This window comes from Astyanax mexicanus, chromosome 17, assembly GCF_023375975.1.
Source record: "Astyanax mexicanus isolate ESR-SI-001 chromosome 17, AstMex3_surface, whole genome shotgun sequence".
Lineage (NCBI taxonomy): Eukaryota > Metazoa > Chordata > Actinopteri > Characiformes > Acestrorhamphidae > Astyanax > Astyanax mexicanus.
Window position 1 is genome coordinate 20,353,856 of NC_064424.1, and position 23,783 is coordinate 20,377,638.

Sequence of the window (23,783 nt, forward strand, 5' to 3'; positions counted from 1 at the left end):
TTATTATTATTATTATTATTAGTAGTAGTAGTAGTAGTAGAAGTAGTAGTAGTAGTAGTTATATATTATTAGCAATTGTAATAAAGTCATGTAGTAGTAGTACTCTAGTAATAGTGGTTGGAATAGTAGTTGTAGCAGCAACTGCAGTAGTAGTAGTAGTTGTAGTAGTAGTAGTAGTAGTAGTAGTAGTAGTAGTAAGAGTAAGAGTAATAGTTGTTGTAATACAAGTAGAAACAGTAATAGTAGTTTTTAATATTATTATTTGCTTATTAGTAATAGTAGTAGTATGTGTTGTTGTGGTACTAGTGGTTCTACCAGTAATAGAAGTAGTATTTGCAGTAGTAATATTAGTGTAGTAGCTGTAGTAGTGCTAATAGTAGTTGTTGTTGTAGTTATAGTAGAAACAGTAGCAGTTTCTAATAATATTATTAGTAATAGTAGTAGTAGTTGCTGAAGTAATAGTAAAATCAGTAGTAGTACTAATAACAATAATAAACCTGCTATTATATTAGTAGTAGTATGTGTTGTAGTTATAGTAGAAACAGTAAGAGAAAGAGTAGTTTTTAAATAATATTAGTTGGCTATCAATAATAGTACGAGTTGTTGTTGCAGTAATACTACCAGTAGATTTTTAGTAGTAATATTATAGTAATAATAGTAATTGTACTTTACAGCAAGGAACAGACATCCAGTAAAATGCATATTATAATGATAATGATTATTTGTTATATACGTGAAGAGCATTGTGAAGAGAATAAATATATATACAAATACATCAATAAATATACAAATACATCAATTTGTGGATTAAATTGATTAAATATTGGGGCGATTTAGAGCCTCAGGTAATGTTTTCTCCTCTTGCATATTTTATTCAAATCATGTCTACGTGTACAGTGTACCCGGAACTGGCTGCTGCTGCAGGTGACAGCCTCAGGTGCTGTAGAAAAAAAACAGGGAGGAGAACCGAGAAGAGAGAGAGTCCGCTTCTCCTGAGTTTCAGCCATTGTGGGCTAAAATGGATATCTCCCAGGAAGCTATACTGTCCGCGCTGATAGAGGAGGGAGGAAAGGTGAGGAACTCGGAGTTACTGTCAAAGTTTAAAGCTGCGCTGAACTGCAGCGACCCGGTGGAGAAGAAGCAGAACCGAGACCTCTTCAAGACGTTCGTCAACACCGTCGCGGTGGTCAAAGAGCTCGAAGAGACTAAGTACATTGTCCTGAAGAAGAAATACCAACATTTACTGCCACATAGTGGAGATGAAAGCGCTGAGAAGGAGGAAAATGAAGAAGACCCACCAGATAAAAGGGCACTACACTCAGCAGGAGAAGAAAAAAAGGATAGTCCTCCTGAAAGGCGAGAAGAAGCTAAGACTCCTTGTTCCCACATGCCAGAAGAGCAAGTTCAGCCAAATATAGAGAATGACTCCTCCAACAACAGCCTGGAACTCTCTCCTATAGAGGTGGCCTTCCAAAGGGTCAAGACTGTGAATGTCAAAGCCAAAAGGACTCTACAGTTTGTGGTGCCGCTCAAACCAAGCCCAGACCCACCAGCCCCCCACCAGCCTAGGCCCATGGGCGCTACAGCTGCACCTACAGGCTCTAACAAGACCCAAGCAAGCACCCAGATACGATTTGCTCTGCCCTTAAGAATGCCACCAGTCACCATCACCCCTTGTCCTGAAGTGCAACCGGCCAAGGAGGAACTGGCACCATCAAAGTCAATGCTGGGGCCCCCCAGTTCACCCAGATATAAGAGGAGACCGTCTACAGACAGCATGACAAGCAGCAGTTCACCACAAACCAGGAGACACTGCAAAAGCGTCAGACCAGACGATGAGCCCAAACACTCTGAAACGTTCCCACTTGAAACCACAGAGCACGAGTGGCTGGTGTCAGCGGCGGTGGGCCACTGGGGTCTGTACCAAAAGAGGTCTTGGCCTCCTCTCTTATGTGTGATGTACATGCCTATGATGCCTGTGTCATAAGGGTCATTCTGCCATTGTGGTGGCAAGCAGGGTATGACACAAATAACCAAACAACAATAATCATATAAAAAAAATATTATAATATTAACAACTCTTAATAAAACATAATTTATGTTATTTTTTTCTTTGCTAAATTAGCTATAGACATCAATATTCTGTAGTTAATTCTTATTTTGAGCTCATTTGAATGACTACAGAATTGTAGGACCCCAATCTGCAATGGGAGAATGACCTGTGCATTATACACTGATATTTTCATACTGACATACTCTTGTTCTAGAGTAATCTAGTAATCTAATGTTTGATTTAACAATAATAGTAGAAACAAAAATAGGATAACATTTTATTAGTTTTCTGTAATAGTAAAACTTACTATACAGGTTAACAATTCTCTCAGAGGGTGTAGCCGGAATTGTTCCTTGTTCTTGTTTCTATTTGCTGTGCATTCCTAGAGGGAGTGTTTCAGAAGTAGGCAAGCCAGTGTGAGCTGTTTTTCATTCTAGCATACATAATAATATGACTGGAGTGGGTGCGGCCATTGCAGTCACAGTAGGATGTCACTTAAGGCCCCTCAAATGTTCTGAAATAGCCCTGGTTGAAAATGCAAACTATAAAAACCTCCGTTGATAGCACATTTGTATATTCGGGCAGTGTGGAAAATACAAATAATTCAAATAACACAGTGTTTCTAACATGTGCATTGACATTTATTTTATTGCAGACAGGTTACCCCAAGTTATTCCAAAGATGTTTTGCCTGGTCAACTTAATTTCATTAGGTAATTTTATTGCTGTGGAAAAAAGTAAGAGGCCACTTCAGTTTCTGAGTTTGCTATTTATAGGTATATGTTTGAGTAAAATGAACATTGCTGTGTTATTCTATAAACTACGGACAACATTTCTCCCAAATTCCAAATAAAAATGTTGTCATTTAGAGCATTTATTTGTGGAAAACGAGAAATGGCTGAAATAACAAAAAAGATGCAGAGCTTTCAGACTTCAAATAATGCAAAGAAAACAAGTTCATATTCATAAAGTTTTAAGAGTTCCGAAATCACTATTTGGTGGAGTAACCCTTGATTTTAATCACAGTTTTCATGCATCTTGGCATGTCCTCCACCAGTCTTACACACTGCTTTCGGATAACTTTATGCCACTCTTGGTGCAAAACGTCAAGCTTCAGCTTGGTTTAATGACTTGTGATCATTCATCTTCCTCTTGATTATATTCCAGGGGTTTTCAGTTTGGTAAAATCAAAGAAACTCATTATTTTTAAGAGCTCTATAATTTTTTTTAGTGCTGTATGTCTATTTCTGCATTTCCAGCCTTCTAAGCACATTCCAAGAAAAGTTAAGACATTAAAGCATTTACCATTTTATAATTCCTGCTCAGAACACCTAATTAGACAAAGCAGAAAATATATTGGGTTCATACTGTCTGTAATAAAAAAGGTCAAAGTAAATGTAAGAACTTTTCCTATTTGAGTTAGGTTATATATACTAAAAAGCTCATTCAGTTATGCTGACAAAGATACTTTTCTGATTAATGAATGCTTTTATGATGATGCTCTTACAGGTCTGGTGTATGGCCTCCTGCTCAGTGATACTCAGATGACAGATAAGAAAGACTTCATTACCGGCTTCACGGCTCTACACTGGGCGGCAAAGTGTGGAAACAGCGATATGGTGTGTAAAATCATCGAGCTGTCCAGGAAAAGGGGCAAGGGCGTGGATTTGAATGCCAAATCCTTTGCTGGTTATACGCCGCTCCACATTGCTGCCATCCATGACAAGGAGAACATCATGGAGCTTCTGGTAAAGCGCTATGGAGTGAACTGCAAGGTCCGGGACAACTGTGGGAAGATGGCGCACCATTACCTGCACAAAGGAGTCTCTGCTGAGCTTCGAGAACTGCTCGGCGCACCAAAGACCAAAACTGAAGCTCCTGAGCCGCAAAAGAACAACGAAGAGCTGGAGGCCAACAGGCACTCTCACACCATCAGCAGACTTTTCCAGCCTCAATCAGTGGGCCAGAAGAAAAAGTCAAAGCCTAGGAGCTCCTTTCTGTCTGTGGCTGAGGAAACCAGGGGGGATAGAGATGAGCACAGTTCACTCACGCACAGGGTTCTGTCTGATGTTTTTTCCTAAAGACTTTGTATACATAACTCTATTGATTATAAACGCAAAAATAGTTGCACCCAGAAGAAAGTGTCAGATTGCAATGCCATTCGGAATGAAGATAAAAGTTACCAGGAAAAATAAATTATTACAAATTTATACTAATACGGGCAAGTCTTGGTCATATTCACTGAGCTACAACAAAAGTCTAGTCTTGGCATGGAATGGTAGAGGTTCCTAAAGGAGTCCTTTAATAATCAATCCCAAGCAGCAAGAATATTCATGCAATATTTGTCCAGAATTGCACCCCACATTATGACACCTGGCCTTCTAAATGCGAGACACATGCCAACAATCTGTTGAATAAAAAGCAGGACTCATCACTGAAGATGACTTGCTCCTATTCTGAGTCACTACATGACAATCTACCATGACTACTTACCATACATTTCAATCCTGTTGGTTAATGTTTTTCTGGGTGCAACTATTTTTCCAACAATGAGTGTAAGTTCAACTTCTGCTTACCATACACTAGACGACTTCTGAAAAAGACTTTTAATACACTAAAGTCTGACACCCTCTCACATCTAAAGACAAGTAACAAGATAACTTTTTCCAAAGACTGCAACTAGACTCTTTCTGAGATTATTTCCCAATTTATCATCCATGTCCAGTTCCGTAAACATTCCCGTGCTTGCTTTGTGGCTTCCTGTAGCTCTTCTATTGGTTGTTGACTTTGTTCACATCACTATTTGTATGGCCAAGTCTCAAGACTCACAATAAAATTAAACACGGTTGAATTTATCTGAACACCATGACGAGAAAAAGACTGACTGAAACCTTCAGTCCTCACATCCCTACACTAAACAATCAAGATAACGTGACCCCAACTCGACTCTAGCAAGACTACTGCTTTTTTCTGCTACTGCAAAAAATTAATTTGTCTGCGACAGTGAAATTGCTTGAAAATCATGTGGTGTAAGGTAGGCATTACCAGAGTTCTTCATTCCAGTTCTAGAGGGCTGAGGTCCAGCAATATTTGATTATTACCATGCTCAAACACATCTATGAAAGGTGGCATTTAGCAGTTGAACCATATACAGCTTTGGAAAAAATTTAGAGACCACTTTAGTTTTCTGAATTTTGCTTTTCCTAGATATGTGTTAGAGTAAAATGAACATTGGTGTTTTATTCTATAAACTATGGACAACATGTCTCCCAAATTCCAAATAAAAATATTGTAATTTTATTTGCAAAAAATGAAAAATGTCTGAAATAACAAACTTTCAGACCTCAAATAAAGCAAAGAAAACAAGTTAATATTTATAAAGTTTTTGGAGATCAGAAATCTATATTTGATTAAATAACCCTGGTTTTTAGTCACAGTTTTCATGCATCTTGGCATGTTCTCCTCCACCAGTCTTACACACTGCTTTTGGATAACTTTATGCCTTTAATCCTGGTGCAAATTTTCAAGCAGTTCAGCTTGGTTTGATGGCTTGTGATCATCCTTCTTCCTCTTGATTTTATTTCAGAGGTTTTCAATTTGGTAAAATCAAAGAAACTCATAATTTTTAAGTGGTCTCTTATTATTTTCAAGAGCTGTATGTAGAAACATAGAAGAAAGCAGAATAAGCGGGCCACTCTACTTCCAGAACCAGGATCCTAGAACTCAGGCCTAGATTAAATAGATAACGTTTTCATCAGAGAAGCTTTGTAGTTTAATTGACGTTCATTAAACAGTCCTAAGAAACTGGACACTTAAGCTATTTACTGTAATACCTCCATACTTTAAATATTAGTTCTATACTGGATAGGTAAACAGATATTCAACAATTTGAATAAGATGCTGATACTGAAATTAATAACTCAAAAATACACTGACATGACACTTTTTCATTCACATGGACAATTTCAGCCAGACACCACTGTCACTATCATTACCTTCTATTATGTATTCCTGGTACACACACACATGACACTGTGGATCTAAAGGCAATACACCCAGTGTTGTTTAACAAATAAATATTATATGTTATTTAATATATATTAATATAAGGGGTTTATTAATTTAAGGGGTTAATAAAGGGGTTAAAAAAGTGTTTAGGCATTGTTTGAAATATGATCAGTAATTTTGAATCAGTATTCGGTCTGCTTATTAAAAAATGTACAACCCCAAATCAGAAATCAGAAACTTCTGTTGATGTTACATGTTTGAAATTAGATAATTTAGTCCCAACAAAAAAATTGATTGATTTGTTGGCTGGAATTAATGTATATTAATAAATAAAACAAAGCTCACCAAATAATTTTAATATCTTTGGTTCACACTCTCTGCAATGAAACTAAAGTGATGTCAATCACTAAAACAAAATCATCAGATTAATCACAACAACATTCCAGGATTAAACATGATGCTCATACTTTTTTTTTTCCTAAACTTTATTAACTTTATTATTTATGGAGATCGCTGGTTCAAATCCTGTAAATGTACCTTGCCATCAGCTGCTGGAGCCCTGAGAGAGCACAATTGGCTTTGTTCTCTCTGGGTTAGTAGATGGCGCTCTCTCCCCACATCACTCCAAAGGGTGAGGTTGCTCAGCACAAGGCATCTGTGAGCTGATGTATAGGAAATTAGTCGCTGCGCTTTCCTCCAAGCGCGCTGACTTCACATGTATCGGAGGAGCCGTGTGCTAGTCTTCACCCTCCTGGTGTGTTGGGGCATCACTAGTGATAGGGGAAGTCCTAATGAGTGGGTTAGGTAGTTGACTCTGTAAATGAGGGAGAAAATGGGATAAAAATTAAATGAAAAAAAAAAAAAACGTTATTATTTAGTAGTGGATATTTTATTGTAAATAAAACAATGTATGGAAGATTGGCAACATGGAATAAAAAAAATCCTATTCCTATTACTTAAACAATAATAACATAAAATGCTTGTATTTTTTCTGTATGTTTGGGAGAAATGCAAACATAATTGCATAGTGTGAAATGCAAACTTTCATGGTAAATTTGATGCTGAAAAAACTTAATGAGAGTTAGCTTCGGAGATTGAATGCACATTTCAGCATTTTTTCTTTATTTTTACCTACTGAACTCTTCTGACAAGAAACTGGAAACTGGTGCCAAACTTGGTAACATGATTAATTTGTGTTGTGTTTGTATATTTAACAAGTTTCTAGGTTAATCTCATGACAGCACTAAATTAAATTCAAATCAGTGTAAGAAACACTGCTTTTTATTTGCATTGTTTATACTGTGCCAGCAGTTTCTGATTTGGGGTTGTACTCTACTGCAGTGGTGCAACTTTAGGAATATGCAGACTTTTGACAGATTTTTCTTTGTTTATGAATCAGTGTTTATTAAGAACATATACTGTATTTATCTATTATTTATCCTACAGATCATCTAAAGAGAACATAATTAACTTCATTAATTTTTAAGAAACAGGTACTGCGTGTTTATGCAGGCATCCTGAGTGATTATGCTTGGGGGTTTGTACACTAATGCCTAATAATGTAATTATATGATGCTCTGTTAACTCTGTGATTCATGTATATTGTAAAATGAATTATAACATGATACATAATCTGTATAAATGCTCTGCAATATAAAAAAGGTGCCATATTGCAAATGCGGTACTTCAGAGAAATATATATATATATATATGAATAAATGTTAATGTATGAATTTACTGTGGTGTATGATTTTGATTCTTCTCAGATGTTCAGAGTACAAGTGCATGTCAAAAAATTAGAATATCATTGAAAAATGACTTTATTTCAGTAATTCAGTTTAGAATGCAAAACCTATATATTAAATAGATGATTTACACACAGTGTAGGCTATTTTAAGTGTCTATTTATTTTATTGAGATAATTATGGCTTACAGCCAATGAAATCCCAAAAATCAGTGTCTCAGAAAATTAGAATATTATGTAAGACCAATTGGTACATTTGGCAGTGTGTCAAGTCCTGCTGGAAACTGAAATCTGCATCTCCATAAAAGTTGTCAGCAGAGGGAACCATAAAGTGCTGTAAGATTTTCCAGGAAAACACTGCACTGACTTTGGACTTGATAAAACACAGTGGATCAACACCAGCAGATGACAGACATGACTCTCCAAACCATCACTGATCATCAGTAAGTTTTATATTTAATTTGTAAATCAAAGGACCAGAGTCTGGAGGAAGAGTTTCTACACTCAGTGATGGCTTGGAGAGTAAACGCTTAAAATAGATCACTCTGTGTGCAATACATCTACATAATATGTGTTTCACATTTTCAACTGAATTACTGAAATAATTTAACTTTTTAATGATATTCAATTTTTTTCAGGCGCATGTTTTTTTGAACTTCTGATTCTTGCAGGACTTTTGATTGGCCAGTGGGTTTCATTGTTTAGTTTTTTCATTTTTTTTAAATCTGACAACGGTTTTATTTCGCATCTTTAGAGAGTTCTTTGCCATGAAGTGCCATGTTGAATATCCAGTGGCCAGTATGGGAGAATTGTACACAAAACACAGAAGTTACAGCCCTGCTCGCTCAACCATATCTGCAAGCTATAGTTACCCAGCTTTGCAATGCTGGTCATGCACGTCAAAATCAAGCAAAATATACCTTATACTGCTTTACTAGCTTGACATCCAGTGTATGTATTTGGGAGATCCTGGTCATCTTGCTGGTCAAGCTGGTCCAATGTCTCTTTTACTGAAAGAAAAGTCTGGAAGTGCATTATTTTTTGGGGTTCATGCTCAGCTGAGCAGATGTGATTGGTCTGCAGAGGTGTGTGAGGACTGGTTAGGCCCAGGTTAGGCCTAGCTTTCCACTGCTACTGTAACGTGAGAGCAGTTTTGTTGCTGAGCTACAAGAGAGGAAGCTGGTCTTTTACATATAAGTGCTTGAGCTGTATAACAGCGTCTGTGAGAGCTTTAGCTGTGGTCAGCTTGAGCCCTCTAGACAAGGCTGACGTTATGAGAAGAGACCAGACCACTCCCATGATGTCATATCCCTTCCAGCTGAAGCACAGTCTGTTCTCAGCCCCCCAGACAGAGCAAATGTTCCCACTGCTGCACTCATTAGGAGCCAGGCAAGGCTAGTGATGCAGACACATGCTCATGCTTCAAAAACCTAATGTTACATTTTTTAAATGGGAGAGCTACTGTTATACAGTACAAAATGTAGTTTTCTAATTTAGCTCTGAGGGTATCAGGTTATTTAGGGCAATGTCATATTAGAACCACACACACTTTCCTTTAGAATTTTAATGGCTTGTAAATTAATTAATAATAAATGATGAAAAAAATATATCTCCCATCATCCCTTGAAAAAACAGGCCTGCCTGTGCTTTTACGATTTGACAAAATTAGCTTGTTGTTCCTTAGCTGCAACAATATAGAAGGCTGTTCCCAAGAGAAAGACTTTTTGTATACAGCTAAGAAATGCAGCCATTGTTCAAAGTGATTTTGAGGACGCAACTGATGTATCCTTCCTGGCCTTCGTTTACCCACAATTTGCAGCAGTCTTTCAGAGTGATTTAGAGGATGCAACTGATGTAAACCTCCTGGCCTTCGTTCACCAACAATTTGCAGCAAGCAGACGCTCAGAGTGGTTTTGAGGATGCAACTGATGTATAATTTCTGGCGTTTTTCCACAATTTGCAGCCGTCATTCATAGTGATTTTGAGGATGCAACTGATGTATCCTTTCTCGCGTTTACCCACAATTTGCAGCCAGCCATCGTTCAGAGTGATTTTGAGGATGCAACTGATGTATCCTTTCTCAAGTTTACCCACAATTTGTAGCCGTCGTTCAGAATGATTTTGATGCAACTGATGTATGCTTCCTGGTGTTTGCCCACAATTTGCAGCTGTAGTTCAGAGTGATTTTTAGGACGCGACTGATCTATACCTCCTGACGTTTACCCACAATTTGCAGCCGTCGTTCAGAGTGTTTTTGAGAATGCAATGATGTATACTTCCTGACGTTTACCCACAATTTGCAGCTGTCATTTACAGTGATTTTGAGGATGCAACTGATGTACCCTTTCTGGCGTTTACCCACAATTTGCAGCCAGCCATCATTCAGAGTGATTTTGAGAATGCAACTGATGTATCCTTCCTGGTGTTTGCCCACAATTTGCAGCCGTTGTTCAGAGTGATTTTGAGGACGCGACTGATGTATACCTCCTGATGTATACCTCCTGATGTTTTCCCACAATTTGCAGCCGTCGTTTAGAGTGTTTTTGAGGATGCAATGATGTATACTTCCTGGCATTTTCTCACAATATGCAAATGTTATTCAGAGTGATTTTGAGGATGCAACTGATGCATCTTTTCTGGCGTTTACCCACAATTTGCAGCCGTTGTTCAGAGTGATTTTGAGGACGCAACTGATGCATTCTTCCTGGCATTTTCACACAATACAAGGCTGTTATTTAGAGTGATTTTGAAGACACAACGAATGCATCCTTCCTGACGTTTTCCCACAATTTGCAGCTGTCATTCAGAGCGATTTTGAGGATGCAACTGATGTATCTTCCTGGTGTTTGCCCACAATTTGCAGCCGTCGTTCAGAGTGATAATTTGACAATTAAACGTACAATACAAATGCCTCGCAGAGGAAGCTAAAGGTAAAATGCTTGACTGGTCAAGTATGTCTTCAAACATGTCTTCATTTTACTAAACAATTTAAGCACTTTTGTTGCCAGAGGTTTAGATATTGATGCCCGTGTTGATGACACAGCAAATTTACACTGTTATACATACAAGCTAAGTGAGATGATTCTGGTTCCTGTCACATGACATGTGGCATGTTATTGTACATTGGCATGCTTTCTTAAATCTAAAAGAGCAAAAAGCAGTCAAGAGACACGTATGTAGCAGTCAGGAAAAAGTCTTATTTATTCACATTATAACAAAAACAACAGAATGCATATGGTTCAATTTACAAACAGTGCACTGAAGTGCTTTAAAGAGGAAAAGGGAAGAAAGAGAGTACGTAACACAGCATCTGGACACTTGAGCACACATTTACACCCGTTCATGAAGATAAATGGGGTCTGACCCAAAATACACACTCAGTCTCCTCCTCCTCCTCCAGTTGGATTGGGACACAACACCAACCAGCCTAAACCAATGATGAATGAAAAAAAAAAAAACATATCTGCACATATCTGTATACACTGCCTGTTGAGAGTTTGGAGACACCTTGCCTTTCACGGAGTCACTTCCTTTTATAGTGACTTTAATTGTTAGGGTTTTCCTAATATACTGATCATGGCATAGCATTATGTAATTCAATCATTAGTTTATAACTCAGGGTACATATTGGGAACACTCACACCTGTTATGAGGTGTTATCTTGTGAGTGAGCTTGACCACTGTCTTTAGTGCTTATGGCAAGACAAAGCAAAGCAAACAAGCTATCCCACATATTAGTGCAGCATTCTTTAGCTTCCGAGCGACAGGGCAAATATCATGAGACACAACACTAATTTTTGATCTTTCATTTTCAGCATCTCAGTGTATAAAAGCTATTTATTAATGCTTTGGTGTATTAATAAGTAGCTTTTATACATCAGCAAGTGCTGATAACCTAAAACGTTAGAAACCTTTCCAAGATCCTTACATTACTAGATCTACTCCACCCACTGCAAAATGAAAACTCTTATGTACTGTATATGCAAACAGTCTGAAAAGCTAGGTGTCTCCAAACGTGTAAAAGGGAGGATACGTGACTGGAAACAGCCTTTTCAAGGCAAGAATGTGGCGCCTTGTTGCTGGTGGGCTGTCGTGTTTGTGTGGAAAACACTAGTGGTCTTCCGCATACCTCTGGAATTTCTTGCGGCCGAATAAACACGGGCACTCCAGAGAAAAGGCCCGCTTAACCTTTGGGGGTCACCCGCTGTACAAAAGCCAAAACAAATACCCATTTGTTTGTCAGACGAAAACGGCAAGCGGCTAAAAAATCTTCACAAAAATGCACAGAAGAAAAAAGTGAGTAGAGGCAGCTGTATAAAGATTTTTTTTTTCATGACAGCTCAATTTCCAAACAAATTCAGCTCACAAATTTAAAAAAACTTACGTCTAAGTGTAAGTCTAGACACAGCAAGGTTCATAAACAGTCTGTGACATTCTTGGTTAAAAAAAAAAAAATCTGCATTTAGTATGATTTATCGGTATAATGATACAATGTCTTATGTAATGGGGAAACAGCTGAAGCAAAATCAAGCTGAAAATCTGTTACAGTTGCAAAAGCATAAAATTATACAACATGAATGCAATGAATTACAGCAACAAAAAAAAAAAAAAAGGAATTCCTAAGCACTTCATATTTATTCACTGATATACTTCAGCAAATATCATACTTGAAGATTGATAAACTGATAAATAAAGAGGCATTTAGGCCTTTTTTTCCAACTTAGGATCAAATGATAACTGTTTCAGGCCAGTAAAGGTGTATTATGACATTACATCTTGTAAAAGTTCCCACTCTGATTTTTAACACAGAGTTAGCAAGTTAGCATGCTAAATGTGAAATTTAAAACGGACTGTTATCACACCGATTGCAGGCCTTGTAGCACAACATTATCAAGGTATTACCACTGGTTGTGGGCCTTGTTTAATATCCTTAGCCTGCCTGCTACAGGTCTCATTCAGGAACAACAGTGGTGCTAGCACACTGGCTACAAGCTTCAGCCCACAATGCTATTGTGACTTTATCACGCTGGCTACAGGCCTTGTCCCACAACACTAACTCGCTGTTAGCATGCTGGCTACACAGGCCTTGTCCAACAAATCTACCGTGGCCTTAGCATGTCTGCTACAGGCCTGGTCAGGCTCTTACCGTTCCATCTGTCCATCCCACAGCCCAAATATGTTCTCCGCCATTTTCTGTACTGTAAATATAAAGATCCCAGATCTTCTGGCACATAAAATATAGAGCCTATCAATGGATTCCTATGTCATTATTCTGAGAAAACCGGGCTCAGTCTGGTTTATGAGCGCTCTGTGCTAAACTGTGTCTGTGTGACCTCTGGAACTGTGGAAAAATGAATGTCAAATTCATAATATGGGTGGTTTTGTTTGTATTACAAACAGTAAAAGTAAATGACTAGCAAGCTCTCCCATTGCTGCTCTACAAAAAGAAAACTTTTTTCATTCTCAATGATTCCTATTACTAACTGAAGCCTGTACTCAGAATCAGTAGAGCTAGAGTTGGTAGAGTTGCATTGATTCAATCATGAATAACAAATCATGATCACGTCCTGAATAAGCGAGTGACTCAATTACAGTAATAAGCAACACAAAGCTAACAATGAGACAAAGAGTAGTTTCAGCTGGTAAAAGAGCTACCGTGTTCTCATGCTTGGCTCCTCTTCTCTGTCTTCTGTCACTGGTTCTTGCTCATCGCTCACAATGACACTGATGGCCAGATGGTTTGCCACTTGATTGGAAAAGGAAGGAAGCTGCATGACCTGACAAGCATAGACAAGAAAATCTCTTCCCTCATTCAGCATTCAGTCACTGTGCAGACCCACATTTTACTGTACAGTAGTTTCAATAATGTGGCACTATGATCACTTTAAGCCAATGAACCCTAGATTTAGTGTTCAGTTATGTATCTATTCATGTAGAAACTGTTCTAAACTATGTGGTCCCCATTTGTTTATGCATATCTCGTGGAGTCCCACAAGGTTCAATTGTAGGGCATATGAAATGATGTTAACTATGACAACAACGTAGTTATAAGAGCATTACACACTAATGTGTGGGCTTATATACAGAGTTTATAGGGTGTATTAAGACAATGTGAAGACTACTGAATAGTAGCTGGCAGAAGACATACTGTATCACCACTGCGGTGACACAAGGTACAGTTTATAAGAATATAGAACCAGCATAATCTTTAATATATGTCAATGTCATATAATGATTTATTCCAGATCATTCTGGATGGATTTATATATGTGTGTCCAATCATGAAATGTTCATACAATCTAAAAGGCAGCCAATTGAGATTATGATTTTTTAAACCATTTTAGTTTCTAAAAAACAGACCTTTGCTATGTGTACGTTTTTTTGTGTAGATCTGCTCCAGTCAGTGCAAAGGTGCATGATACTTCCCAGCTGAAATACTGGGACAGGACCAAAAAAAAAATACACTTGTGGCTTTAAAATGTCCATAAAACAATTAATATTAAAAATACTTAATATTAATGAAAATAAATATACATTAATGGATTAAGAGATTAAATGTTGGAATATCTGTAAAATCAGTGTTTTAAGGTTTTAAGGTAAGAAATGTACGTGCAGTTACATTATCAAAGTGCTTTCTTTTCTCTTACGTTAATTTTTTGGTCTTCATTTAGAGTGCCTTCCGAGTACAAAATAAATTAAGCACTACAAAAGAAAAAAAACAATAACAAGATAATAATTACAAAGAGCAACAGCTTGGTGGGTTTCTATAATTTCCATCCACTCTGACCATTATTATGACACCCAACTTAAAGCTTTTCATAGTTTCCAGAGTTGGACTGCTGAGATGTGAATTAAAGAGCACCTAAAATACAAGCAATACAATGTAAAATAGTAATAGAATGAACAACAGGAAATTTTTTTTAACAAAACTCAAACTTGGACAGGTTTCTCACTGCCACTGAAATGACACCAGCCTGAAATCATGGCCAGTCTCTGGTTGCACTGAAAATCTGCTGTCAGGCTGCAAGTTCCAGGCTGAGGGTGCTTAGAATCAGGAAAGACTGAAAGAGGTGTGAAACCTTTCACGGAGGAATGCTGTTCTGCAGCGCCTCCAGCTGTTCCTCTCCCAGACGCTGCTTCTCGTCTAGGTCTTTCTGGCGGATCAGTAGCGATGCCTTGGTCTGGATGAAGCGTTTGTACTCCTGCAGCTGGGCGTCCGTCAGCTGCTTGGCAAGGAAGGTGGACACCATGCGTTCCCTCCGGTCCAGATTATCCTTCAGGTCCTTGGCATCTTCCCGCTGTTTACACAGGAGATGGTGTCTGTTGTCCAGCGATTGCTGTTGTAGAAGATAATAAAAGAGTCTGATAAGTTTAGAATTCCTGCAATTAATTAAAAATGTCAGCCTTAACTAACAATATTGCAGAGATATACAGCTCTGGAAAAAAATAACCCTTTAATAATGATGTTTTTACTTGATTTTGCCAAATTGAAAAACCTCTGGAATAAAATCAAGAGGAAGATTGATGATCTTGTTCACCAAACCAAGCTAAACCGCTTGCACCAGGAGTGCAAAAGCAGTGTGTAAGACTGGTGGAGGGAACATGCCAAGATGCATGAAAACTGTGATTAAAAACAAGGGTTATTCCACCAAATATTGATTTCTGAACTCTTAAAACTTCTGAAAGATCAGAAAGCTCTGCATCTTTTTTTATTTCAGCCATTTCTTGTTTTCTGCAAATAAATGCTTTAAATGACAATATTTTTATTTGGAATTTGGGAGAAATGTTATTCGTTGTTTATATAATAAAAAAACAATGTTCAATTTAGTCAAACACATACCTATAAATAGCAAAATCAGAGAAACCGATTCAGAACCTAAAGTGGTCTCTTAATTTCCAGATCTGTATCACTAATATGTCTCTGATTCTGTCATTACCAAGAACACAAATACATTTTCCCAGTAAAATCTTGTACTGTAGATTAAAATCATTGTATTCAGCTTGCCTTAGTTAAGACACCTGTGGACACTATAGGAAACTATAGGAATTAGAAAAAAAAGCTCAAGATAAAAAGAACATCTAGGCAGTGAAGACTGATTTATGTTGTTTACACAGTACCAGTGCAAGTGGCCTACATTTAATTCATGCTTTATTACACCACCAACACAATAGTCTGGACATGTCTGTGCCACTGTGGTGTAATGATCCTACCAATCTAACAAATTACACTTGTTGCAGTTTGCAAGGCTACATAAATGTGATGGTCTGGAGGAAAAAACATGAGAGGCTGAGTTGAATCAAATGTAAAAGTGTGATGTTTATTCAAGTCCAGTTCTCCAAGTGCGAAAGAGTTACTAAATAAAGAAAAAATGTATGTGCTTTTTTCCCCACTGTTAAACAGACTTTGTTAACAAATCAAATCACACAGTAATAATTTCATCAGTAGCAGTTGGAAAAGAGGCGATGGCTGACTTCACATGTATCAGAGGAGGCATGTGCTGGTCTTTACTCTCCTGGTGTTGGGGTATCACTAGTGATAGGGGGAGTCCTAATGAGTGGGTTGGGTAATTGGACGTATACATTGGGGAGAAAATAGGAGAGTGGGAGATGGTACATATAAAATATGGGAAAAGATATGGACAGCACATGATCAGGATGGATTTAGTAAGATTTTCTGGTTGCATTTTCAGTCCGTGGTTTGTAAAATGCACATTTACATTTAAAATGCATACTTGAGATATATATGTGCATTTATAATATGTTGATTTGAAGTGCTTTTGCTTTTGGAAACTATGACCTAAAGCACCTGATGGACCTAACTAAATTTCTAACTTTATGCCCCACAAGGGGGCGCTCAATAACCTTGCTGGTTTGTCTCAATCATGCTCTTACTATTTTTTAATATCCAAAAGGTTTAGATTTTTATGTCAGGTAAAGTTTTTATTAAATGATAATATTTTTGAAAATAGAGATATAATTATTTTAAAATAGAGATAAATACTTTATTCTGTTTAGTAATACAACTTATTACTCAACACTTTTACTGTTTAATTACATCATTTAATACAGGTATTTCACAATTATCACATACTAGTTTCCTGTTTATATGGTATACATTCAGCAACAATTTTTTTTTTACTGTGTGACTGAATACTAATAAAGTAATGTACCCTTAATAATTAAACCTTGATAGAATTATAGATTATAAAAAAAATATTAAACCATTAAATAGTGCAGTATAATATCTGGTTGACATGCTGCCCTCAAGAGAACAAAACTAATTACAGTACACTTTTATAGCTTACTTATGCATTGTTCTTATTCATTCATTGCACATTTTAGTGCGGGTATGGCTGCTATCCGATCTGTCATCCCATTACTAGATGAAACTCAAACTTGCATTTACAAAAAAAGCTTATGTACTTTTTAATGGACAATATCTTACTAATATTACTGTTTAGACTGCAACTAGGACTGTTTGTTCTGCTTTTTATTCTTCAGATTACACCAAATTACAAGAAAACTGATCAGCAATACAATGCAGAAAGTACAGGCAGAAATGAATATCATTATAAATAAAAACAGCTCTGGAAAAAAATAAGAGACCACTTCAGTATCTGAATCAGTTTCCCTGATTTTGCTATTTATAGGTATATGTTTGAGTAAAATAAAGATTGTTGTTTTAATCTACAAACAATGGACAACATTTCTCCCAAATTCCAAATAAAAATATTGGCATTTAGAATATTTATTTGCAAAAAAATATAAATGGATAAAATAACTAACAAACAGACCTCAAATAATGCAAAGAAAACAAGTTCATATTCATAAAGTTTTAAGAGTCCAGAAATCAATATTTGGTGGAATAACCCTGGTTTTTAATCACAGTTTTCATGCATCTTGGCATGTTTCCCTCCACCAGTCTTACACACTGCTTTTGCACTCCTGTATATTTATTACATATTACAAAATGAGTTAAACAGCCTCAGTGAGACAAAATATATAGGATCATTGTTATTGAAATATTTATAGATATTGGAAGAGAAGACAAGATATGTATGTATTTATGTTTTATGTGAAACACATAAACTTGCCAGTTGTTTCAGACAGAAACATATTAAAAACTAATAAAACTGTACTAAAAGGTCTGAAACAAAAATAGTAAAGAGTCGAGTACTGAAAGGTGTGTATTTATTTGATTATTCTCTTTCTCTTAAGCACACCGTTCACTTTGTCAAGTACCAGCTGCCTGCCTTAAGTCAATATTATTGAGCACAAAAGTCACACATTAGGTCTGTGAAGTATTTGACACACCCCTTTCAGTGTCATGCTTTAATATCAGCAGAATGTCAAGGGTGGGACAAGAGTGCTCAAATATTTGTCACCAGAGGGCAGTGCAGATGCTAAATCCATCGAAACTAAAGGTTAGTTTCGGTGATACGCTACCAGGAACTGCTGATTAATGCAGCAGGGCACAGAGTGCAGCAGCTGCAGAGTGAGGAGCAAGCCTTTCACTTTCCTCTCTGACCTGGCTGACAAGCTCATTACTGAACAACTAAAGAAATCCTGTGTTCCTGCATTTCACTGCAATTCATTCATTTATCAAACACATGTATCCTCATGTGCTTTCAGTGGAAAATGGGACAGCCTTTACTAAACTCTTGCCTTAATCACCAGTTTCTTCAGAAATGGATCCTAAACCAAACCCCTGACACACCCAATTCAAATAATGAGGCAGTGAAATGACTGATAAGCAGATGAACAGCTGCTGTAGAGAAGCAGACAAAAAAACTACAAGGAAACAATTCAGCAGACGATATTGTATAAAATTACAAAACCAATGTTTAACAGCTTGGAATCACCAGCCTCACTGTAGTCTGATGAAATGTAGATTATAGATGTAGATAGACAAATGTGTTTTAATCAATATTGAGATGTAATGTTATTACATTGTAAACAGCACACTGATCATCCATGTACAAGAATTTTAGTCAAATCATTTGGCTTAAGATTTGATTCATTGTAGACACTGTTATAATAACTTTGTTATTATTATACAGTGCCAGTCAACAGTTTAGACACAGCTTCTCATTTAAAGTTTTTTTTCCTTCATTGTAAATTAATACTCAAGTCATCCATCCATGTCATGTCATCCAAGTCATAAAAAAGTACTCTGTGAAGCATTTTGATGGATTTATTATCTGGGGTGCTGTAAACTTTTTCTGAGTTTCTGAGGCTCTTGGTCTTTTTTGGAGGGGTGGTCCTGATGAGAGCCAGTTTCATCACAACATTTTAGATGGTCTTTGCGACTGCACTTGAGGATACTTTTAAAGCTATTGAAATGTTTTGGATTGACTGACATTCATTTCTTGAAGTATTTTTTTCTTTACTCAGTTAAACAGTTATTTCCATTATATGGATTACAATATAACTCAGATAAGGACTATTTACGATATACTAACTCTACCTCTTCACAACCTTACAACTGGTGCTTTCAAACACATTAAGAGGCCAGAAATTTAAGTAATTAACTCTTGACAAGTTTAGCACAGCTGTTTAAATGACTGAAAAATGTGCAAAGCTGTCATCTATGTAAGAGGTGCCTACTTTGAAAAATACAAAATATAAAACATATTCTGATTTGTTTAACATTTTTTGGGTACTTAATTTTTCAATATGTTTGGATTACTTTAGTATTAATCTACAATGCAGATAATTTTAAAATAATAAAAAACTAGTCGTGTATTAGTACTGTAGGTTTGTTTGGAGTAATAGTCTCTACTCTCCAGGGAAAGCTTTCTACTAGATATTGGAGCATTGCATAGAGGGTTTAATGACTATATTGAGGTCAGGATATTAGATAATCAACACCCCCACCTCATCATCCCCACCTCCACAACTCATCCCAAAAGTATTGGATGAAGCACCATATTTCCAAAAAATTTAGTTTCACTGCTCCACTGGTGGTTTATATCCCTCTAGGACATTCCTGGAATTAACCATGTATATTCCAATAGGTTCATCTGCTCTAGACCTGTCCAGTCCTACTCAGTCCTATTTCAATACTTCTTACTTACATCTGTATTAGCAATGGGTGCATACTAAATAAGCTGAATGCATTTATTAGAAAAATTGTCCAAAACATTTGGACATATACTGTTCAGAAACTGTGATATTACAGAGTAAATACATTTTTGTAAAATCAGATAAACTAGATTAATTTACTGAAACAAATCAACTCAACCATTGGACAAAAAAGTCTGTTTAACCTACAGTTATGCACACTACATCTCAAAATCCTACTCAAAGATTCAAATTGAACTGTTAATCCCACCTTCTCCTCAGCGTCCGTGTTTTCATCCACAGTGCTGAGGGCATTCTGTACGCGGGCCAGGCGCGCTGACAGGACCAGCAGCAGGTTAATGACACGTTCTAGGTCTCCGATGAACTGTGTGTAACGCTCCAGTTCTGATGGCATACAGCTAGCACGCACCAGAGCCTCCATGGCATCTCCCTGTGCCGCATTCTCCCTCTCCTCACCCTGTAGACAGGAACGCAAACCCTCCAGGGATTCCAGCTGCACTTTAATACAGACTATCAGCTGCTTCTGTGTGATGAAATTAAATAGAAAAAGAAAAAAAAAAGTCAAAATAATAATAAAAAAGAAAACACTACACGTTTTCTACAGCTTCCTAATAAATCATCACTGTACACATATGACAGTATCATATAATCATTGTAAAATAAATAATCATTTAACACACATTCTTTCTGAAAACATTTCAACAAGTACAGCATAAATGATACACAAATTATAGTAAACACCTCTGCAACGACATACCTTCTTTTCTGTGATATCACCTCCTTTATTGCCCTTTCTGTGTTGCTGTTGAGTAGTCAGGGAAATTCCATCATCTTCTGGTGGTAAGGTGTTGTTACCTTTTTCTGCATTAGTCATCTCAGAGCTTAAAAGAAGAGGGACAAATGAGTTTTATATTACTGAAAAACACTGATTCCAAACTTTAAAAAGGCAGTGTATACCACTGAGTGGTACTGTAGTGTGGTAGTGTTAATATTAAATAGTAGTGTTAATATTAAATACAATTCAACTTGAATTGTAGCACATAACTTTTGGTAGGGTATACATTTTAAATGGTTGTGTGTTGATTTAGAAAGGTGGTGCATACTGGTTAGATGACAGTGTATAACTTTGAAAACTTTGGAAAGTTTAAATTGTTTCTGAAACAAACACAAAAAATGTATTGTCCAAAAGATTATCTTGACAGGCCTATTTTAAATAGGATCATATATCTTTAAAAGAGAAAATGGGTAGTGTATGGTATTTAAAATGTAGTGTATACCTCTTAAAAGGTAGTTTAAAACTTTTTAATCAAATAACCAATCAACCTTTATCTCCACTTGGAAATATATTGAGGAAATCCTCATTTTCAATGCAGCCAAGCATTTACAAAATTTTTCAGGGACTGAAAAATAAGTTTAAATAAGTTTATTATAAATTATATTATAAATTATAAAAGCATGCAAACAATATAAGGTTTAATTAAGAAGAAATAAAATAATTCAGAATAAAAGGATATGTAGACAGGCTAAAATGTAAAGCAATAAAACAAAGAGATAAGTAATCAGAATTAGGCCTAAAACAACACTAAAAGTTTAGGTAAAGGATGGAACTAAAATAAATAATAATAATAAGTGTATAAAAGTATTTAAAAAAGGACAAAATAAATATAATAAAAATGTAAAAGGCCAAAAACAGAAATAAATTAAATAAAAGGACGAAATGAACAAAATAAATAAAAGGCTAAAAGGTACAACTAAAGATAAAATTAGACAAAGAAAAATACAAAATATAATAAATAAAAAGATTCAAGGCTTTGAAATGGTAGTGTGTATAATTTAAATGGTATTCTACATAGTGAATCTATCATTTACATTTGAAAATGATCAAAAATAGTGCAAAAAAAAAAAAAAACAAACAGGACAGAGAAGAACTATATCTAATACTCACCTCTGTGTAGCTACATCTGGGCTGTTCATTTTCTGTTCTTGCTTTTTCTTATAGTGTTCTTCCATCAAAAGAGTGTCCTCTGATAACAACTGTTCCATTAGCATGAGTGCAGTTTTCCGATTTGTTACAGGATACAAAAAGCGAGCAAGTGATTGGTCTGCTAAGACCACTTCCTGAACCACTCTCTCCCACCAAACTTGACCTTTTGGATCATCCTCTTCCAGGTTCTCACCCTCCAAAGGTTCACCTTTCAGCTCTTGTCCTATTTTTTCCTGATCCCTATCTGCGTCAGGGCTGAATTCGGTGTTGAGGTCATAGGGGTTAGGAACTGTTTCCATCTCATCGCTTGGAGCAGGCTGTGTGTTCTGAGGATGGCCAGGGGCTGTATGTTCAGTATCTTCCCCTGCATTACAGTCATTTACCTCAGGTGGCATGTCCCATAAACTGGCTTCTGTTGTGACCCCAAGACTTAGGGATACTTCTTGATCAAAGTTATCACTGTTTCTCTCATTCACATCTGCAGGTGACTCATCAGGCTTTATTAAGAATTCCCCACATGGAAGGCCCCTCATTTTGCTGAAATGACAGAAAAGCATTAATGAAAATTTCTTGTACTGTTCATTTTTACACTTGTATACACTGACTTACTGAATTGCATTAGACATGGAACTAATATCGTGTCCCAATAATTTTGCTAGAAAACACTACACTGACTAGCAGTAAATGCATGTGGAACCTCAATGTCTAGCCAGATGCCACCGAACATGATCATTACCACCCACTGTGTTGTCCTCTGTGAGTGGTAACGCCTTTAGTAATGTATTCCTGGTATTTACAAGTGATATGCCCACATAATTGGAATCAGAAGGATAATTCAGATCAACATAAAATACAATACACAGAATACAACATAAAATAACTTTGTTAGTCCCGCAAATGACCTGAATTAGCACCTTCACAGGAGTTTCTTCTGCTGATAAGCGCAGAAGTGCTGCGCCAATAAAATAGTAAACTGCCAAATAAAAGAAATAGCATTTTTTGCTTTTTTAATGCCATGCAAGGCGTACATTTCCCACTGTTACGATAGCAAAGAAACACTGACACGCACTAAATCAAACTGCAGCCCATGGTCGATTGCTTGCCTACAGATCGCTATAACAGGGCCCTTGATGATCTATTTACATACAGCTGTTCCAAGACTTTTGCCATTATTTGATCATCTTTTTTTATTAATTTCAAGAATCCACTACTGCAACAAAATGAATATAAAACTTTGTTTGGCAACATTATTGAATACGATACAATATGGTAAATCCTTACCTGACACTTGAGATGTTTTCACTGTTTCTTCTCTGTGAATTAGCTGGAGATGTGACTCCAATACAGTTGTCACCATACAGCATCACTGTGGGTTTGTCGTCACAATTGGGCACACAATTAGCATGGCCAGAAAACTCCAAAGCAGAAAATGCAGGATAGGAACCACATGATCTGGCCCTGGTGTGGAAAATTGTGGATGAACATGATTCCTTAGAAACCTGATGACCAGAGGAAACCTGAGTCGGAGACTTCTCAGAGCCAACCAGAAGTGCACAGTCTTGCTTGAGTTTTCTTTGGCCGTGTTCGTGCTTCAAAAACCATAAACTTTTCTTTTCTCTATCGGACAGTACTTGTTTGTCGGGGAGCTGAGTTAACTGCTCTGAACTCTTGCTTAGAGCTTTAGGGCTGATAGCCTTTGACACTCCAAGTTCCTCCAATGATTTTCCTCTGGGTGGCATCACTCGCGTTTGCCGCTGGTCTGGAATTGATCCTCCGTAGCGCTTATACACTGGTGTTTCTCCTTCTGCACTCCTATAAATTACAGGATTTATATTTAGAAACAAAAGTGTTTTCAGAAATTCGAGGCAGGTCTAAATACTTTTTTGCAGAACTGTAAATAATGTGTGTAAA

General features: G+C 36.8%; 2 protein-coding genes across 4 annotated transcripts in view; one reads left to right on the forward strand and one right to left on the reverse strand.

Annotated features, from left to right (window-relative positions):
• Positions 1 to 941: 941 nt before the first annotated feature.
• Positions 942 to 5,615, forward strand: LOC103022656 (ankyrin repeat domain-containing protein SOWAHA). The gene is made up of 2 exons (XM_007247036.4): positions 942 to 1,916; positions 3,562 to 5,615. Exons 1-2 carry the CDS (start codon positions 1,019 to 1,021, stop codon positions 4,131 to 4,133), a joined length of 1,470 nt encoding a protein of 489 aa, XP_007247098.3. The 5' UTR covers positions 942 to 1,018; the 3' UTR covers positions 4,134 to 5,615.
• Positions 5,616 to 10,981: 5,366 nt separating this feature from the next.
• shroom1 (shroom family member 1) overlaps positions 10,982 to 23,783 on the reverse strand; it is a 39,062-nt gene continuing 26,260 nt past the window's right edge. For all 3 annotated transcript variants that reach the window (XM_007247027.4, XM_022667328.2, XM_007247028.4), the window contains exons 4-8: positions 23,154 to 23,684; positions 21,834 to 22,409; positions 20,646 to 20,769; positions 20,139 to 20,411; positions 10,982 to 15,141 (exon numbers count right to left, since the gene is read on the reverse strand). In XM_007247027.4, coding sequence (XP_007247089.3) covers positions 14,887 to 15,141; positions 20,139 to 20,411; positions 20,646 to 20,769; positions 21,834 to 22,409; positions 23,154 to 23,684 — 1,759 coding nt within the window. In that variant the 3' untranslated portion in view covers positions 10,982 to 14,886. The remainder of the gene's footprint in view (positions 15,142 to 20,138; positions 20,412 to 20,645; positions 20,770 to 21,833; positions 22,410 to 23,153; positions 23,685 to 23,783) is intronic.

What these genes read in the sequence shown, in the direction of transcription:
- LOC103022656 (XM_007247036.4), top strand. Translation starts at nt 1,019, where the DNA reads ATGGATATCTCCCAGGAAGCTATACTGTCCGCGCTGATAGAGGAGGGA. An exon ending in AGCGGCGGTGGGCCACTGGG is followed by an intron (nt 1,917 to 3,561) that starts GTCTGTACCAAA and finishes ATGCTCTTACAG; the next exon opens with GTCTGGTGTATGGCCTCCTG.